The sequence below is a fragment of the Podarcis pityusensis genome, assembly GCF_964106645.2.
Source record: "Podarcis pityusensis genome assembly, chromosome: 7".
Lineage (NCBI taxonomy): Eukaryota > Metazoa > Chordata > Lepidosauria > Squamata > Lacertidae > Podarcis > Podarcis pityusensis.
The window spans coordinates 49,999,873-50,020,603 of NC_138031.1; the positions used below are offsets into that span (position 1 = coordinate 49,999,873).

The 20,731-nt window shown below is 39.9% G+C and overlaps 1 protein-coding gene across 8 annotated transcripts in view; it reads right to left on the reverse strand.

Moving 5' to 3' along the window:
* Nucleotides 1-20,731, reverse strand: part of PIEZO2 (piezo type mechanosensitive ion channel component 2) — a 215,677-nt gene that overhangs the window by 36,154 nt on the left and 158,792 nt on the right. For all 8 annotated transcript variants that reach the window (XM_081014068.1, XM_081014067.1, XM_081014063.1 and 5 more), the window contains 12 exons: nt 14,902-15,242; nt 14,070-14,230; nt 11,346-11,522; nt 10,349-10,465; nt 9,969-10,169; nt 8,628-8,832; nt 8,397-8,498; nt 7,597-7,762; nt 5,844-6,087; nt 4,832-4,928; nt 2,353-2,515; nt 1,427-1,516 (listed from right to left, as the gene is read on the reverse strand). In XM_081014068.1, coding sequence (XP_080870194.1) covers nt 1,427-1,516; nt 2,353-2,515; nt 4,832-4,928; nt 5,844-6,087; nt 7,597-7,762; nt 8,397-8,498; nt 8,628-8,832; nt 9,969-10,169; nt 10,349-10,465; nt 11,346-11,522; nt 14,070-14,230; nt 14,902-15,242 — 2,064 coding nt within the window. The remainder of the gene's footprint in view (nt 1-1,426; nt 1,517-2,352; nt 2,516-4,831; nt 4,929-5,843; nt 6,088-7,596; nt 7,763-8,396; nt 8,499-8,627; nt 8,833-9,968; nt 10,170-10,348; nt 10,466-11,345; nt 11,523-14,069; nt 14,231-14,901; nt 15,243-20,731) is intronic.

The following is a 20,731-nucleotide window of genomic DNA, read 5'->3' on the forward strand; positions in this document are numbered from 1 at the left end:
GGGGTTGGTCTCCCTAAACAATAAGCAGAACAAAAATACCTTTGGCTCGTACATTCCCTAGAGGCTGTATATTCATTGCAACAATACGCAATTAATTTTTCATTAACTAACTCATTTGTTCTTGTTACTTATCTTAAACAATCCCCCTACAAACTGTTTTCCTCTTCTGATCCATTTCTTTTTTCTTCTGTGCCCCCCACATTTCCAGAGCAAGAGCAAAACCAAAACTAATCTTCCAAAACTCTTATCTTGTACAATTTTCTCAGCTTGTGTAATTTACTCTGGACAGCAAAATGGATTTTTAATTGCAGCAAACACACATATTTGCATCATGTACGCAAAAGGCATAGTGCCTCTTGTTTATGCTCCTGAGAGATGGGTGATCTAGTTGCCCAGGCCCTTTGTCTTGTCATGGGGAACAAAGTGGAATCAATCCTGGAGAAGAGACCAATTCCATGGATCATGCAAGGTGGCCTTCCCCTTCCACTCTTGCTATCTCCCACCATGTACATCAGCTGGAAGGGGTGAAGTGTTGTGCATTAGTTGGGGTAAGTAAACTAATGAGCACATAAAGACATCTTTAAGGGCTAAACATATTCAGGCTTTGGATACCAGTAAATGCTGAATCCATGAAGGGGTTAAGCAAGATGAAATGAGTTAGTTATGCCCCCTAGACATGGGTATGTGCACTGACCACAACCAACACAACTTCAACATCAGTCTATACGCAAGTATAGATGTAATTATGCAGGGCTCTCTCCATGAGGACTGGAATCATGACCAGTATTCTGCTACCACAGAGGGAACTCTATAAATATACATCTGTGCACCTATATGCGATGTAAAATCCAGTAGTTTCTTTCCTCAAGTCAATAACAGTTTTAGGGGAAGGGGAAATCTTATCAGGACCAGGACATAAAGACCTACTGTGATCTGAATACTGATTGGGCTTCCCCCATTACTCCTACTTTTAAGAAAAAGAAAAGAGATGAAGTATGTTCTAACCATGCATTTACACAACATAATTTGGCCCTAAAATGTTAAAGATACTGTCCCAAGTCAGACGCAACATTCCCAGTTTCCAAATCATAGTTTAGCAAGCCAGGAATGAGCATTGAGCTTATCAACTTCCTTCCTTGCATTCTTCCTTTGTCTACCACCTAAATGTGCTTAGTTTCTTGAAATGGGGAGCTGTCAGTTAGTTTAAACCACATTCTAAGGACATAAATGCCTACGGTGTAAATCTAAAGTACATTTTATAAGATTAATGAAGTAATACTATACTCTAACCAACTAATCTAGTAGCAAATTCACTGGAGTTAATAGTTAATTCCTCATAAAAGTGAAATGGCATTGCAGCGGGTTGGACTAGATGACCCTTGGGTCCTTTCCAACTGTAAGATTCTAAGAAGAAAGAAAGGCGTACTGTCTCTTCAGCTGATCCATTGATTTTTTCTCTTCCTCAATTCTTGCCTTTACAGCTTTCACAATTGTGGCCTGGAAAAGTTCAGCACCTCTGTAAAAAAGAAAACAATCCACCAGTTCCCCAAATGTGGGTCAAAACAATGCAACACAAAACATGTATATAGCAGCTGTGTTCACACGTCATAGTTCAGCATGTCGTGCATGAGCTGTAGGGAGCCGCACAGCCATCCCTTCGCCTATCCTCTTCCTTGCACGCAGCTGGGAGGAAGTGTTCAGAGGTTTTTTGCTTTTGGCTAACTTCAGTTTATCATGTGTCTGAAGTAGCAATCAGAGGTTAACTAACTACAGTATAGTTAACTTTTTAAAAAAAGCCAACTTCTTATAGCCAAATGAACTGTAATTAATTCTGAAAAACCCATGGTTTCTGAAAGTGTTTTTTAAAAAAACAACAACAAAACCTAATCATAGTTATTGTTAACCACAATTCTGGATCCAGACAAGTTGTCTTAAAATAGAAGCAAAAGCTTCTGAACTCCTTCTCTTGGCTACAAGGGAGAAGAGCGGGGGGGGGGGGGAGGAGCACTCAAGTACCTTGGAAATCAAACAGAATCTATTCCAGAAGTCCATTAGACTTCCAAAACGTTTGAAAACCAAATCGTGGTTTCTGGTTGGCTACAGAAAGATCCTGCAGCCAACCAGAAGCCCTCTTGGACGTTTGGGTTCCAAAAGAATGTTCGCAAACCGGAACAATCACTTCTGGGTTTCTGGCGTTCAGGAGCCAAAATGTCCGAGTTCCAGTGATGCATGCACAATGCTTTTCACTGCTTTCTAGTAAGATGCAGACCAGACAGCTTGCCCCAGAATGTAGCTAGAGCTGCTATATTATATGGCTCTATATAAAGATTTAAACAAAATGCTTCAGTTTACCTGGATGCCAGAATCTGTGAAGCTTTAATATCTGCAACCACATGAAGGAAGTAGTAACTCATGAAGACTCTTCTTTGCAGCAAGAGAAAGGCAAAACAAATGCTATCCCAAATGATTCCTGCCTCCCCACTGGGTAGTTTGCAGTCTGGATTTTTATCTAAAGCTGATGAGAGTAAACAAAATCCATGAATTGTAAGCAGTATTGTATTTATATTCTGCAATATTTGTCTGAAAAGGTTAAAGGGTGCAAAATGAAAAGTTGGGCTCGATTTCTTCCCTTCTCCACGTTTCCCCAAGTGAGGTGTGGCAGATGGTTATTGGGTAAAAAGTATTTTGGGCTATAGAATGCTCTCTCCAGAGAGGCTAGCCTGGCACCCACTCAGTTTTCAGAACTAAGTAATCACTTAAAAAAAATATGTCCCAGGCCTTTTAAACTCTTAGGGCTGCATCCAATGATAGTCCTAATAAGAGTAGACCCATTGAAGTTAATGAATATGACTAACTTAGCTTCTTTAATTTCAATATATCTACTACTCTGAGTAGAACTTAGTTGGATATACAACACTTAATCTTTTCATTCTAAAATTTGTGGAATTTATTTCTTGGAGTCACCGAGTAGCAGTTATTATAGTGATGTTGTTACCTGTATAATATTTTATTGTTTTATTAATATTGTAAACCAACTAGAAAACTTTATCATTTATGATGTGTTGCAAAATTTATATGCTACCCAATAAGTATACCGTATTTTTCGCTCTATAACACGCACCTGACCATAACACGCACATCGTTTTTAGAGGAGAAAAACAAGGGAAAAAATTCTGAATGAAACAGTGGATGTATCATTTTTGTGCCTCATGCTGTGGGCACAGACATGTGATCTGATGGTGAGTTTGGGGTAGCCCAATGCAAAAATCCTGAGAATCCCTGTGGATCTGTGCTTTGTAACCACGTTTTTGCACCATTGTGGCCCCAGGCAACAGTGGGTGCGTGATTTTTTTGGTGCAGGCTGTAGCCATGGACATGCTATGTGATCTGATGGTGAATTTGGGGTGACCCAATGCAAAGATCCTGAGGATCCATGTGGATCCGTGCTTTGTAACCACGTTTTAAGTGGGGAGGGAAGGAAAAACACAGAAGGGACAAGGAGCACGAGAGGGGTGTGCAGAGAAGCAGCTGGCTAAGAATGCAGGAGAGGGGTTTAACGGGAGGGAGAAAAGGAAGGCAAAAGTTTCCCCCCCACACACACACCCAAGCCAGCCCCCTCCTCTCTCTCTCTCTCTCTCTCCCACCTGCATGTTTTCCGGCTGCCTGCGAGTCCCTAAAATGCTTCCCTGGACGCAGCAGCACCGGAGCACGGAGAGGAATTAGAAGGAAGGATGGGATCCTTTCCTTTCCCCTCTGCTTGCCTGGAGGGGAGGGGTTTTGCCTGCTCTTTGTTCCGTTTGAGCAAACAACAACCGAAACAGAAAAGGGTGGGCAGTAAGACCCTGAGGCAGAATGCAGGAAAGCAACAGCTTCCTCTCTCACGGAGCTCCCTCCTCCCTGACGAGCGCTATTGATTTTTGCCTGATTTTTGCCCCTGCGCTCGGGAGGGTCGGCTCCAGGGACCACACATTCGCTCAATAACATGCACAGACATTTCCCCTTACTTTTTAGGAGAAAAAATCTGCGTGTTATAGAGAGAAAAGTATGGTACTTCACAGAGGTGTGTAGGAAAAAGGGAATTTTCTTCTTAATGTGCCCCTACATTTTAAACCCTTTAGGTTTCAAGGCATTTGTGGCTAAAATACTTATTTTTCTGCTTTATTCCTCACCAGTTCATGTACACACTGATATTTATGAGACCAGCAGCCATGTATGGTGGCTGTAAGACTAGCAACTCTAGTTGTACTGAATTTTGTATTTTGTGAAAGGAACAACAACAAGCTAAATGTGTTATGCAGCAATCAAAACAAGATGCAGAAAAAAAGAATGAAATGTAGAATGCCACCTGAGATGCCACAGGAATAATGGGGTGTACAGACAGTTGGTGAAACAAATAGGGAATCTAGAGATCTGACCCTAGCAAAAATCACCACCACATATTGGCTTTGGTACAATCTTCTGCTTCATGAGTACTACTACCAAAAAATACAATGAACTATAGCCATCTTATTGTAAGGGGAGAAGATCACAATTGTGATATATACTACCATTGTGCTATCTTTTAAGAAAAAAAAGTCATTTCCCATCAAATGTTTCTCATTATAGTTTTCAAAAAACTCCAATTCTATCCATTTTAATTTAAGAAGTTGAATTATATCTATGCTTAATTAATGTATTCAGATAATCATTTCTCAGCATCAAAGCAACAAAGGAAAAACAAAATAAATGGCAATTGCTTTTGAAATAACAGCTTATTTCAAAACTTAAAAGCTATTTAAGTTTCAGTAAGTTTTTAAGATTATTGCAAAGGAATTTAGATTTCTATACTTACGAATTTTGTAACCCTTAACTGTACAGGCCAGGCTAAATGTCTGAATCACCCAACAACTGTTCTGAATTAATGACTCGATGTAGCCACATGCGCCTATCTGCAATACATCGATGGATATATTAAATCTCAGGATGACAAAACAAAAACAATGTTACAATTAAAGTGAAAGTCCAATAGTCCAGCCCACTGCTAGATTGCTCAAGGTAAAGCTAAAGAAAGTGCCTCCCCCCCACCCCACTGAAAAGGAGATTGAATGACATTTCCCCAGGGATGGTCTTCCTTGAAAAGCAGCTCCTGCCAACCTAGCACGTCAAGTGCAAGTAGATAAATAGGTACCGCTCCAGTGGGAAGGTAAATGGCGTTTCCGTGCACTGCTCTGGTTCACCAAAAATGGCTTAGTCATGCTGGCCACATGACCCGGAAGCTGTCTGTGGACAAATGCCGGCTCCCTCGGCCTATAGAGCGAGATGAGTGTGCAACCCCAGAGTCGTCCACAACTGGACCTAAAGGTCAGGGGTGCCTTTACCTTTACCTATAATTGTTTTACTAGGGTTTTCCACTGCAATAGTTTACCACTTCTTTTTTCTCTGATATAAAAGTAAGATTAAAAAAAGATTTTTAAAAAAATCAAACCTCACTCCATGGTCCATTCTACAAGCTTTCCCTTCTCTCTTTTGCATGAAATAGTGCCCATCGAAGGCACATACAATGCATAGCTGACCTCTACTATCTTGTATGGTAAATATCTGGGAGCAAGTGGGATCCTTGCAACAAAATGCTGCAGTGCATCAACAGCCCCTAATAAGAGCTCTTCTGTTCTGGCTGTGGCAAATAAGAACAGTGTTTATAGCAGTATTTAAAACAATATCTAAATACCGAATACATTTCTTTGATTTGATTCCCCCCCCCCCCCCACATTTCTCTCACTGAAACCACAAAGGGCTAGAAAAACAGTGCCTTCAATCCGGAGGTAAATATTAATAGGCTTTGGACTTAATAATGAGACACTTACCGACAATATGTTTTTCATTGTAATCACAAAGACATTATAGGCTATCAGCCAATCCCAATAGCGAAGAATGCTTCTGATAGGCTTGAGTAGCAAATCTCCTCCAAAGAGCAAGAAATAGAAACAAGCTACCAAGTAGCCCATGCAAAATATACTGATCCGAGTGGTTCCTGTTATGAAGATGATGGTTAGGACAAACCAGAAGAGGTAACTGAATGTTATCACTTTACCCATATCTAGGTAAGATCTGCAACAAGAGAATACAGGAGTGGAAAATGTTAAGCATCTATTTGTTCCATTCATAGGGTTTGTGTGTGTCTGAGTGTGTGTGTGTGAAAGAGAGAAGAGAGAGAACAAATGAGCTACTTGCTCTTGTCAGCTGTTTGGCATGCCTTTCATTTTGCTGAAATGACTACCTGTGTGGGTAAAGAAATTTGGCATCATACTATGGTGGCAAATCTTGACTGGTTTGGATCCTAACTGCCCATTGATCAAAGTCTGCTCACAGGATGCTCCCACTGGAGGAAAGTGTGGGGACGGGGAGAGTAGATTTTTTTGCCACTGCAGCCCCTGTCCTCCCTAAAAATCAGGAACAGCATGGGAGGTGGTGCTAGGCTGCAGAAGGAAGGGAAATCATTGAAAATTGCCTGCCTCACTTTCACCAGCTGAAGCCTCCCCTAGATCAGAGTCCTTTCTCTAAGCAAAAGGAGCCCTCCTATTTGTGGAAGGAAAACTAAGTATTTATTTCACAAGATCTATATACTGCTTGACTGCAATAAAACCTCAAAGCAGTTAAAAGTACTCAAGTCACTGTCTTCTTTACGGAAACACAGGAAGCTGCCTTATACTGAGTCAGATGAATTGCTTCACGTAACTCAGTATCATCTACATTGACAGGCTGAAGCTCTCTAGGGTTGCAATTGGATGGTATTCCCAGCCCTACTTAGAGATGCTTGGGAACAGAATCTGAGACCTTCTGCATACAAGGAAATACTCTACTACTGAGCTACAGCCCTTTTAAAACTTTCCATGGATAACACAACTCTTTTCCTTTTATCATAACTCATTAAAGCTTATTAGTAAAAAATGGTAAGTCTTTCCATGAGCATCATTATAATCAATGTGTTTCTGCACAGCTTTTATTTTGGAGCCAAGTGGCAAAAGAACAGACGTATACCTTATACGAGTTCCCAAATGGCACAGTATAATTTATCAATAAATTGATGCAGGAACTCTGGCTCTTGTCATTTCCTCTGGTTTCTTCCTCTATGAGAATATCATGTGTACTATACACTATCTAGTTTTGTTTAGAAAGCAACAAAATCAAAATGCAACCAATCCCATACAATAGGCTTGTCCTTCATATGTAATGTGTTTGTGTGTGCTTCTCTCCAACGACCTATAAATTTAATATATTCATTTCTCCTTCAAGATATAATGCAACACTGTGTGACCTGCTTTTATTCCTTGATTGCTTCAGCACCAGCTAATGTACAGTGCAAATTTTCCACTGCTCATGCTGATCTACATGGCTGTTGCAATGTACACCAACTTTTTATCTTGGGTAATAATGATATGAGAAAACATATTACGTGTCTGATTCCATGAGTGTTGCTCTGCAATTTTGAACAGCATAATTCAGTAGCCATAAAAAGAAAAGAGCACCTTTTGTCTGAATGTCTGGGAAGAGGACAAATGAACCAGATCTTTAGAAAGATGTATGACCTTTAGAAATATTCAAGATCCAGTTTCTTACCGACAATGGATGAAATCAGGGACAGGGTTGTGTTGGCTAAATGATGCTGCCTCAAGGTTCATGCAAATCTCCACGTTGTCTCCAGCCATGATACGTACAGCAGCCTTGTTCTCATCTTCAAATGTTTGCCTTTGTAAGGATGCACATAGCAGCAACATGAAATCATCTGGCAGGAATTAGACACTCAAATTAAAATGCAAGCCAATAACTTTGGTTAGACATACCCTTATTAATTAAAAAAACTTAAAACTATGATAACAAACATAAGGACTACAAACAACTAATTAAATAGGGCAGCAGCACACACATGCACATAAACACACACACAAGTAGGAAAACCACAAAAATACGAGCCATGTAGACCTATGTGGGGTGCATGCTCTCCAACTTTGACTACTGAATTCAGGTTCCACACAGGTGTTGTTAACTCAACTGATCCTCTTTAGCAGGGTTCCCAGGAAAGGGTTTATCCTATCTAAGGGTTTTAGGAGGTGGTAAGCGGTCGTGGGAGAGGCCAGACTATACTTGAGGGGCCAGTAAATATGCAGTGCCTGAATATTAGAGGTGGGTGAATACCATAAGCCGTGGACTGATATGGAAATGAGTAGGTGTGCTTCTCAAAGACTCAAAACTGGTTCAGATTTAAAGCCAATCTGAGAGACTTGGAAAATGCAGTATGACCAAGTTTAGCAATAAGATACTGTTATCCATTTGTATGCACCAATGCACTTCAGAACGTTAATTTCAACATGTGCTACAAGAAATGAGACAAGAGGACAAGCTACTATTAGAATACTTACAGACAAGAAAGACTGGATTGGGTTCCTTAATAAAATCTGGAAAGTATAGCCATTTGATGATATTAGAGTTGAAGTTGGCATTAGGATGTCTCCATGGATAATCTATGAAGGTAGAAGGAAGAACAATTACAGGAAGTAATTCATATCACTCACTGCAGCTCTAATCTGAGCCATGGCTATTTTTCAGTGGTTACTGTGAAAATAAAAGCTAAAAGCAAGAAGTCCTCTTACCTATACAAGGAGAAGGTGGGATGCCAATACAAATAAAGTACTGGAATGTAATGATGCATGATAGAAAACAGCAGTACTTTGGCCAGATCTCTGCAATGGCTTTTCTTCGGCGTCGATATAACACAGCAATTAGCGCAAAGGCATGAACCATAGCATAGAAATCCATTCGTTGACCAATTACATTTACTGACAAGAGGAAACAGCTCTGTGACAAGGAAAAGAAAACCAGAATTTACACCCTCTTGGATAGCCCATGACTAACAGATATATTGCTTCACTCTTAGAAAATTGAAGTCTCTTACTTAGTGAACTTCTGCTCACTAGGGATGTTGGAGGGCAGCGCAGACTATTGGGTTGACACCTCCTACAGAAACAGTCAGAGCCCCATGAACATTCAACAGCAGGAGGAGCTGCTCCCTGACTCCCAGACCAGTTCAGTAGGAATATAAATCTGGATGAAAAAAACAAGCCTCAACTCTGTGAGTCAGGGGACAGCTGCTCCTCCAGTTGAAAGTTCTAGGCTCTGCCTCAAGGTTTGTGTAAGAGGCGCCAACCCAGCTGTCTGCAACGTCCTCCATAGCGTCCTCCATGGTTGAAAATCAATGTAACACTTTGCTTACTGGCATATAACAGGTTCTCTCTCAATCAATATTTCATACTTAGCTTACCAATAGTGAGTACTTCGGAGTAGCCAATGTGGTGCCGCTCAGATGTTGCTGGACTATAACTCATCATGCCTGACCACTGGCCAGGCTGGTTAGAACTAATGGGAGATGCAATTCAACAACATTGGAGGGCACCACGTTGGCCATCTCTGGATTACTTTGATAGCTCAGTTGGTTAGAGTGTGGTGCTGATGACGCCACAGTCGCAGTTTTGATCCCCGTAACAGACAGCTGCATATTCTTGCATTGAAGGGAGTTGGAGTAGATGATCCTCAGGGTCCCTTCTAACTCTATGATTCTATGATTCTAATATATAATTGGATAAAAGTTCCTCTTTTTGCAAAAAGAAGTAATAGTGTCACTGATAAACGTTTGGAGTCTACGCTCTGTATCAGCCTTTCTCAGCCTTGGGTCCTCAGATGTTGTTGAACTACAGCTACCATCGTTCCCAGCTACTAGGACCAGTGATCAAGGATAATGGGGGTTGTAGAATTGTATAGGCCTTTAATTGTATAGACCTTTAAAATACAGAGATAATTATTTTGTAGAGTAGGGCATTAACCCTCCAAATACAGAAACAAGTAATCCTTAAATATACAATTCCCTAAAATAGATAAATAAGTAATAAATAATATCAAGTTGGAGTCACCATAGGAAATCTTGGCACTAAATTTACCTCTAAACCAAACTTATAGAAGAAGTAGTTGACAAAGTACTTAAGACAGCTAAGTACTCCATCATCTAAATGTAATCTGGTAACATCATGAAAAATTGTTTTCGTCTCAGGAGCTGTGAGATTGTTTCGACATCTGTAGTATTCCTGATGCCGGTAAATGGTTACTTCAAAGGCCAGAATTGCCAACATCAGCAGGTTATTCTGCAAGAGAAGGAAACCATATGAGCTACAAAGAATCAGCCAATATTCTTTCGAAAGCTAGCATACTGCAACTTGCAATATGCTCCCTAAAAACATTGACAACTCAGCGGCTGTACTGTCTGAAAATAATTTATTGAGACTGAAAATAAATTCAACAGAGAACAAGTAATAATAATTACCCTCAGATATACAAGAAGTGGATAAGACTTTCTCAATCCAACCCACTCAGTTGGATCAATGGGCTTTCTGTAAAGTAGTGATTCATTTATGTCTTCTAGAGGCTTAGTTGTATTAGGCTAAAATGAAAAAAGAGAGATACGTTTTAGTTTGACTTCTTCAAGGAGGATGCTTTGATTGAACAGAGCCAGGGACAGATCTCCTATGAAACTACCATGAAGCTTTAGCTTCAGGGCCCCTAATCCCAGAGGGGCCCCAGAAGCAACTTTAGTCCACATTGCTGAAAAAGTTAGGGTCTAGTAGACCCAACTTGAGTCACATGACACAAATCATTCTACAATGCATCATGCATGTATATAACATTCCCATAATTTTCATCTCCCCCTCAGTAACTTGAAAACTATAAGACATAGGAAATTTTTATTCAAACCAGTGATAATCCAGTGCAGCAATTTTATTCAAAATCTGAGATGTAGTAGTTAATTTTTAAAAAATAAAAATGTAGTGATATGTCATGGAGCGACTCCACTGAGGAAGGTAACAGTGGTTATCCAGACCTCTTTGCTGGTTGTTAAGGGCCCCCAAAATATAAATTTGCCACTGAACAGAGCTGAGCAACCCAGGCATCTGAAAAAGGTTTCATCATCGACTTTATAAAGCAACATTAAGGCATCTGCCACTAACAGCTGAGACTGAAAAGAAGCAGACAATGAAGTAGCTCCATCAGTGCTAGGAGAGGTTCAACTGGGGCCTCTCCATCATACAGGAAGCACCAGTGTCATCAAATATACATACAGCGAACAAATTGAATACTTGGCAGGATGTGTGATTGATTCAGAAATTCACTGAGATATATCCTGATTTGGGGGAAATAACTTGACTAACTTCTCACGTGAGAAAGAAGGGCCTGTCTCCATTCTTGTTGATCCACAAATTGCTAAATTATTTATTTTAAACAACTCTATTTTACTTTTTAAATATTAGATAGCTACTACTTGCCATTGTACAGTTGACAGAAAACATTTCAGGGTTAATAGTTCCAAGCTGATACAACATTTTGCAGATGATAATTACACAGGTCCAAACAGTGCAGACACTGGATGCCAGTGGGCGGAACTGAGAATATGGCAAAGCAAAAGCCCAGGCAATCACAAACACATAGTTAAGGAGGGAAACCTGTAAGCACAAAATGAGAAAATATATTAATTACTTGACAACATTTTGAGAAGTTTTATTATGCTAGCTTGTGCTAAAACATTCTGAAAAGGAATTCAAAGCATAAGGAAGCAGCAAAAGAGAGAGCATTGAAACGTTTAAGATAGCAGGAGAGTAGATCGGCTAAGGGTGGGAGTCTTGGAAGAATCAAGAATTATAGGCTGGGGTTTAATGTGAAACAGTAGCATAAAGATAAAGATGAGAAAGGGTGCGGAGAGCTTTCCGAAGTAAGGACAAGCTACTTGTGCTGGATGTTGGGACTTCCGGGTTGGCGCCATCGCCGAATGGCGGACTCCCTCCGAGCTCCGGAGGGAGTCTGCTCGGCAGGGGCTGGGTCCTACCGCGCCGGCGACGCGGGGACCCTCAAAAACCACGGGCACGGAGCCCGTGGACATGGGGACTCGGCTGGCACCGCTAGCGCCCTCCCGACTCGTGAAGGAGCCTTTTTAAAGGCTTCGGATCGGGTGCCGGGGAGTGGCGTGGTGCTTTGAGTCCATTGCTTCCCCTGCCGAGCGCAGCCGCATGCCATTCGACGGAGAGCGCTGACTTCTTCCATTGGAAATTCGGACTATCAACAACAACCCGTGAGTAATTGGGAAACCGGGTACAAAAGGAGAAAAAAAGAAATTTTTTTCGGATTCGGCACGAGCGGGGGGGGATCTAAAAAGGAAGTCAGTCCCCCCCCCTGATTGTAAACATTCTAAAACAAGGACTGGGTAACCAAGATCGAAAGAGAAGTTTATTGCTGACAAAAATCATTATTTCCACGAAGGGAAATTACAAGAATCGTGCTGGAGGAGAAGAGTGGAGGGTGAGAGGGAAAATGCAACCCCCCCTGGGAACCGGGGCGATTCGTAGAACCTGGCGAAGAGAGACGGAGACTTTGACAGCTGTCAAAGTAGCTGTCAAAGCTGGAGAATATAAAGAGGACTTTGTTACAAGGACTTTGCTGGCTAATTCTGTTACAATTTGACACAATATGGATATAAACTGTCGGAAAATAAGGAACAACAATTTGACTTTTGGATTAGAGGATATAAAGTTACTACAATCCCCCTAGAGGGGTTTCGGGACATTACAAGTGGTCGTATGTGGAAAATCACTCTGGGATTCGCACAGGACTTATCTTCTGGGAAAGCTGCAAAACTGACATAGTATTTTGTCTACAGAGGTGTTTACATTAAAAGGAGACAATAGAATTTTCTATTGAAGAAAGGAAGGGACTGGACGTAAGTTTTTGTTCCTGAACAACAAACCTCTGTAGAGATACCAGATTTCGGAATAAGAACGTTTTAGCAGCTGAACAAGACAAGAAACCTGAGAAAGTAAGGAATAAAAAGAACAAAGGACTAACTACGACACGGAAAGAACAATGGGAGGAGCAGCAAAGACCAAGGAAATTAAAGGCATCTATTAGACTGGATTTTTGAAGTTAAACATTATTAAAATAAACAAATTAAAAGAAAACCGGCAAGGTGGAATGGGAAAAATCTGGCCATGGACTTGAGATCTCCAGGCTGACAACATATAGACTGATGGACATGTGGAATTCAAACCGGGGAAGGGAAGGGGGAGTTTTGGAATCCAAAGGCTAATGTAACCATCTTTTTGAAACTTCTTATACTTTTTATCTTCTATTTCTTTATATAACTTTTGTATATTATGGTATTTTGATTTGGCATGTTTAAAAAAAAGGGAATTCGTGGAAGGAAATTGGGGTTGATCTTGGGGAAAAATCTTTTTTCTTTTTCTGTTAATGATGAGGGATGATGATAAAATTGTATAATTTAAATTGGTTAATGGGTTAAACATATTAAGTTTTAAAATGGGAGTGAGAGCTTGTGGAACCAAATTAATGAAAGGGGAATACAGTCGGGGGGGGGAGGAGGGAGTCCTAGAAAGAAGATAACGAAAGTAAGGCTCTAAATGTATTCTATCTTCTCTTTTCTGTTATTTTTCTATATTATTGGAAATTCTAATAAATATGATTTAAAAAAAAAAAATACTTGTGCTGGATGTTGAAGGGAATGTTCTATGTGATCAGTGGTGATTTGGGGTAAAAGCTCAGCATTGCTAAGATGCAAGAAAGGAAAGCAAGGGGAAAGGTGCAGTAGTCAAAGGGTGGCCATGGCAAGAGCTCAAGGCCAAGTTTGGGCTAAGATGATTAGGGGAAGGGGAGGCTTTTTGCAATAGTATATTAAAGTAGTTAAGCAATTTGGGTAGCTTGGTTTACTGAATCGGATAGAGCTGGAACAAACTGAATTTCAATTTGCATGCAAAACTTCAAAATATCAAATATAGTTTTGAAGTTTACATTTTGAAGTTTGAATTATGTTTCATGTGCACCTTTTAGGGACAAGTGTAGTGTTTTACATCATTTAGTGGACAGGAAGAATACACGTCTAATAAACCAACCAAACCAACATTTCAGAAATGCAAAAACATCCTTGTTTTTGAATTCAGTTGCTACTGAAAGAAAAACTGATGACACATCCATTATTTACTTGCCTCTTTGACTGTGACCCAGATAATATATGATGAGACAATTTTGATAATGTGCAGTTCCAAAAGCCACCACACAAAAACTTGCAGTTTATGAAAGCATTCGAGAAATTTCAAGAAAAGTACGGTGAGGCGATCAATTACCAAATGCCATTTGTTTCTTAAATCTGCAAAGACAAGTCAAACATAATGATGAAACTTATTTTTGGCTTTGTGAACAGGGCTACTTTTATCTTCTGTTGGAAATATAAAAGGGGAGGCATTTTCCCCCCTCTGAATATAACTTTTCTTCCTCAGAATAAAACAATATTAAAACCAGCTATAATTCTTAATTAAGGGAAAATGTGATTGAGATTCATTTGAAGTCATTCATAGATCCCCAAAGTGTCAATTTTTCCTGCCAAATGTGTTTATTCCTAATTTTATGACAGAATGCAGTTGACATTCCTCAGAAACAGAATTCCAGAGCATAAGACAAGAAGTAGGTTTGAAGAGTTGCCATTCACTCCTGCAATGAAAAAGGCACTAGGAACCAAAGTATATTGAGCCAAGTTTCAACACAACTTAATCACATTGGGATAACATTTGAGTCCTTACGGGTCTCTAATGTTGTTTTGCCTACCTCTCAAGGTTTTTTTTTAAAGACTTCTTGAGCACCTGCAAACGTCAGGGTGAACCCAAGTCTGCTTATTCCCCCTTCTCCCCATTTGTATAGTCTGTGAGTATCAGAATACTTAAATAAGAAATAGAGGGAATGTATTACATGTATCCCAGATGAATGACCTTCAATCAATAGTAAAACAAAATTGACCAAGTTGAGACTCTCTCCACAAACTACCTGATATATCTTCTGTCTCCGATTCATCATCATCTTCTTCTTCTTCCTCCTCATCCACTTCCTCCTCTTCTTTTTCATGCCCTTCTTCCATATCTCTTTTCTCCCTCCTTTCCATTATGCATTGTTCCGGTTCTTGGAACATATTTTCCTGCTCTTGGTACATTTTTTCCGGCCCTTGTAAAATGTTTTCTTGCTCTTGTAAAACGTTTTCCTGCTCATTTTTTTCCTGCTCTTGTAACACATTTTCCTGCTCTCGTAAAATGTTCTCCTGTTCCTTTCCAAAACTGGCATTTAAATTCATCATTGTGATATCAGGCAGGCTTCCATCTTGATGAACCAGCCTATTGGTAGATAAAGTAGGCATGTCAGCAAACCAAGCAGTTGCAATACAAGAAACAATCTTCTGATTTCATACAGCAAAACAAACAAGGAGCACATGAATAAATGGGTCAAACACTGTTTAGGAAACTCCACATGGTATCATACCATAGAAGCAATTATCTGACACTTTGACGCTAATTATTTGCTTTAGTAATTAGTGATATTGCCACCTAAACTTGACATTTCCCCCGCAGAGGAAAAAATGGTCAAAGTTTAAGATGTAGAAGCATGAAATGACATGTTTTAACAGCAAGCATTTCATGACTTCACATGGGGACTTACTCATTTTGGCGGATTGGTAATTTTTTCTTGATGCTGCTCAAAGTAATTGAAACAGAAAGAAAAAAAAGGAAATGAGAACAGAGGAGTTACAGAAGAAGGTCAGAGATAAAGACATCATGCCATATAACTCACTAGCATTCTCTTAATCCATCTGTGTCAGCCTTCAGATGCCAGGAGCATGCCATCCTGGCATTAAAAGAGTGCTTTTAACAAGATGGAAAGTGCTTACTACATTTTCAAAGAAACTTTTCATTCACCATTCTTACATTATGCAAGCAAATTCTTTCAAATAAGTTACACTAGTCCAACTCTGAATATATTTACATATTTGTAAAAAACAAAAGCTGATGTAAAAAACAAAAGATTCAAATGGCAAAATTTTCCATTTGCAAGTAAGCAAGTCTGTTTATTCAGTTCAAAATTCAGGTAGCATATAATCTTGAACCAGTTCTTCACACCGTCTCAGCTACACTTTCAAGAATTCTATGGTTAAAAATCAATATAAAGAGTTGAAAACAGGAAACATCAATTGAAGGTGTTTCTACTGATGTGGAAAATGGAAATGTTACTAGTAAGCTATAAAGTATTTTGGAGGTGCATTCTGGTAACACTACTTATGATCAAATTTACCTTCTTCCCTAAGAAAATGGGATTGGCTGCCTAGTTTCAGCGTTACATAAAGGTAAGGAAAACATTTTATTTTTATGTTAGTAATTATAGTAAACTTGCTATACAGATGACAGCCAATTGGTCCCTGATTCAAACCTCAGTTTGAAGATATTTCAGCCAGGAAGGTGATGCTGTACTATTAGTTTCTCTTTCTAAAAGAAAGCTTGGGTGTCCTTTCAGCTCTAATAGAGAGTCCTTTAGAGTTAAAGATATCCCTTGATATTTTACTCTGCTGCCTACATACCTTATGAAAGACTCAGGACAACTCAATGCCACAAATAAGTAAATGGCCTTGGATATGATATATATTGGGGTGTCCAACTTCCAAGAGTCTGCGATCTACTCACAGTACTAAAAAACTGACAGTGATCTACCCATTGTCAGAGTTGTTGAGCTTTATTTAGGAAGCCAAAGTTATCTTTCATTTTTGCAGAATTAGCATGTTGTTGATTTTTTTCTACTTATTTCAAAAATACCTAATCATTTAACCATTATATTTAAATGCTAATAGTAAAACATGAACAGTATACTTTAAATTTGCAACATAGCTATAAATGAACACAAGATGCCTTTCAAATAATGAGCTAAGACTTGAATCAAGACATTAAATTTATCTCTATTTATGAACTTTATTCAGCTTGTCAAGGTACGTAAGATCATACAATGTATTCAGAATTTTAGTATTCATTCTCATAGAAGTAATTTTCTATGACAACTATTTTCAAAAGAGATAAAAAAATACCTGCTAAATATTATTCAGTGTACCCCAGAGACCTTGGGAAGGATTCCTAAGGGTTCCTAGCTCAAAGGATGGGCCAGAAAGGTACTAAAAACACCATTGCTCAGGTTTCCCATAGGCAAAACTGCGCATGAGCCTTCAGTTCTTAATGTTGGGCCATTTGTTGCTGCTGCCTGCCTTTCCTCCAACTGGACCTCTATTCTCTGTAAGAATGGTAGGGCCAGTAATGAAAGACTGTCTGAAGGCAGAGAATGGGGTGCCATAGAAAGCCTATTATGAGCTGGGCCAGAATGTCATGAGTAGCTTAGAATGGCTTGGTGACTTCTTTTCCCAATTCTCCTAATTCCAAAAGTTGGCACTGTCAATATTCTAAAGGTCACGCTTTGATGTTACACAAAAGCAATTGACTGATTTCTGTGCCACTTACTGTCACATGTGCTCAGGATCCTAGAGAACAGCATGCTAACCACACGGCCTACTTAAGTAAATATTATGTAAATATCTTAATTTCAGAGGAACACGAACACACACACACACACCCCAGAAAGGATTGTAATTACTGAGCAAAAGCTGTTGCACTGATCTAGCAAGATGTAAAATACAAGTGCTAGTGATCTGGATTTATCGAGAGCACTGTTGTCCAGACTACCAACAGTGGCTTGGACACTGACCCAGGAGGATAAGGGGTCTGCTGAGTCAGTAGGACCATTCACAGAATCGCCAGATCTGGGCCGTGACACTGAGCTAGAGCCCAGCAACCAAGGAGCAACAGAATCAAAGACACACCAAATCTCCTGAGCTAGGAACTTCAGAGATAGCAGCACACTGATGAAGCAACATCCTTGCCTCTAAAGATCTCATATGTCCCATCTACCACGACCACCAGCAGTTTGCTTTGTGTGAAATGATTGAGAAACAACAGAGTGCTAGGCTCCAAGGCAAAAGCTGCGTCACATTAACAATATCCAACTAGGAGGTAGACCTAAGTAAATTTAGTGAAATACAAATAATTTAAGGGACTGTTTTATGTAGCTTGCTTACTGTCTAAAGTGTGGAATGCACTATTTTCTGTCGGAGCTAGTTAGGAGAGACTAGACTATCCTCCACCTTCTCAAAACCTTTCTTACCCTGTCTATTCTGAGAGTCCTTTAAAATGTCTTTATATTTTTGTTGGCTGTGGGATTGAGCTTACCTTATCCTTGTGAGGTATCCGAGAGTGGTGTGTGTAATTTCCTTTCCATTAAACACTTCTCCAGTGCTCTGGAGCATCCCTGGCTGCCTGCGTTTCCTGATCTGAAAAAGCACCATGGGAGGAGTTACCTTACAACGCCTTCCCCTGAGCTTTAATTAAAGTGCGGGAAGCCGGGAAGGTTGGCTACCAAGTGCCCCTGGATTGGTGTGCTCACTGCCTTCGTTTTTAAGAGCTGTCGTTCTGACCATTAAAACAAAAACAAAAAACTACACCAAGCAAACACACATGCCATTTAAAAATCAACAATAAACAACTGTTAGGAGCACTGTCAACAGCCCGCTCAGCTTCCCACACTTACAGGAAAGCCCAGTTGAGGACATCATGGTGTTTTTGAAGGAAACACAGGCACTTGGAAAAGCTGCAACCTGCCAGGGAGATGCATTGTAGAAAGAAAGGACACTCACATAATCCATTGGCCATCTCAAAATTAAGGTAAGCAAAAACCCAGACCCAACCCGTGAGCATTTCACCGAACCTCTCTCCTCTCTTGCCCCAGCTACATAATTTTTAAATGCAATTTATTTTCTCATTAATTGATGGTGGACAGTTTAAAAAAATAACAACACCTGGAAATTTTCAGCACTGCATCAGGTGAAGTCCACCTATCTCAATTCAAAATGAACCAGGTCTTTCCAAACCTTTCTCAAGAATTCTCAATAAAATTCTGGATTTCCCCCTCCAAATCCCCCCAAAGTTTAGAAAACCCAACCTGGGAGATCTCCTTCACTGCCACTCATTTACTAGTTTCCCTCCTACCCCTTTCAAAAGTTGTGGGGTGGGGTGGGGTGGTAGAGAAGAGATAGCAGCTGCGTTTCCAAAAACCAAACCAAAACAAGGAATCTTCCCTCCTACAATAAATGATTCTGGAAATCCTAGACCCCTCCACTGTCGACAGGAAGTCTGTAAATTGCAGTTTCTTAATCACGGAAACTAAGCCAGGAGGCTTATAAAGTATTACATTTCCCAGAGTCAGCAAAGCAGACTCAAGCAATGCTTAGAAGTACTCATCATGCAGAGTGAGGAACTGCTTAGAAGATGCTGCCTTTGGTTCAGTTTGTGTGTGTTTATATATGTGTGTATGAACATACACATCCAAGATCTGACATCTGCAGGAACGACTAACAGACAGCCTAAACCCTTACCACCATTTTTTTCTTCAGCAACTTAGTGAGCATGTGAAAGTGTAGGAATGGGGGAGAGGAGAAACTGGCATATGAAAATGCTGGTACCAAGTACAAATTCAGAAAAAGTCAGGTTCAGTTCATAAGATATTTTACACTTGATATTTCATGATAACTGTCCCCTTCCTGCCTTCCACAATTCTTCAGTATTGCTAGGGTAAGCTTATCATAATGGTGTTGCTTTGATGCACTCTTGTAGCCAAGATATAACATCATTTTCTCTTGAATGCAACACATAAAATATTTGACGGAGTAAAGATGGTTTAAGAAAGCAGATGTTTAAAGAACTCCTCTTTGAATGGTTTTCTATCCTTGCATTTGTAATTATATATATATATGAGTTGTAACAGAGTTCTGAAGTATTAATAATTCATAGAAGTACAAGCTTCTCTTTCTTCTATCTCTGACCAATTATCATGATAAGAGATATTAAGAATACAGGCTGATACCCAAAGAGTTAAAAAATGCCCCCAAAACACTTGTCCTCTAAAGGGGAGGGGGTTTGCTAATTTTCCTTTTCAACAACAGTCTTTTCAGTCACCTTGAATTCCACTTTGGAGGGTCCCTATGATTCAGGGCAGTGGGAGGGGGCCATGGGTTAGAGGTATTGCAATGGGAAGGAGGCATATAACTAAGCAAGGTAATTGGCAGACAAAGAAGTTTCAGCAAATCTGTACAATTACTATGCAAATTATAGAAGGGAAAAAACCTCCATCTGTTCTATATATGAGCCAAAACCATTAGCAATAAAAATGCTGTCCTAAAGTAGCTGTCAACATATGTTCAACTATTTTCAAGTTTTTCAATTCATGTCTGATTATGACATGGACATTAAAAGTATTTTATTCAAATATGAGCATCAGCCCACCATATTTTGCTCTATTGTTATACTGATATACATGCCAACATCAGAATCAATGTCACTTATTTAGAAGAGACTTGCGTCCATAACCAGCAGGTTTTTTTCAGGTTCCTGAGATGCCATTGTATACAAAGGAACACCACTTCCTAACTCTCATACCCACACAAGCCTGCTGCGACAAATTTACAAGGCACTTTGAAGATAAAATCACTCGCTTTTGCTCCAATCTTTACACCTCAGTTGCCTGATGAGGTGTCTAGCACACCATCATGTTATATTGTTTGGGATCCATTATTATCACTGGGGCTTCGAGGTGTGGACAAGGCACATGCAGGAGTGCAACCAACTATCTGTTTTCTAGAACCTTGCCTACTGTTGCTTCCAAACGCTAGCTAGAGGGGGATGACTGGAGATTACAGCTAGTGCATAATGCGCCTGCTGGATCACTGGCCAATGGACATGGG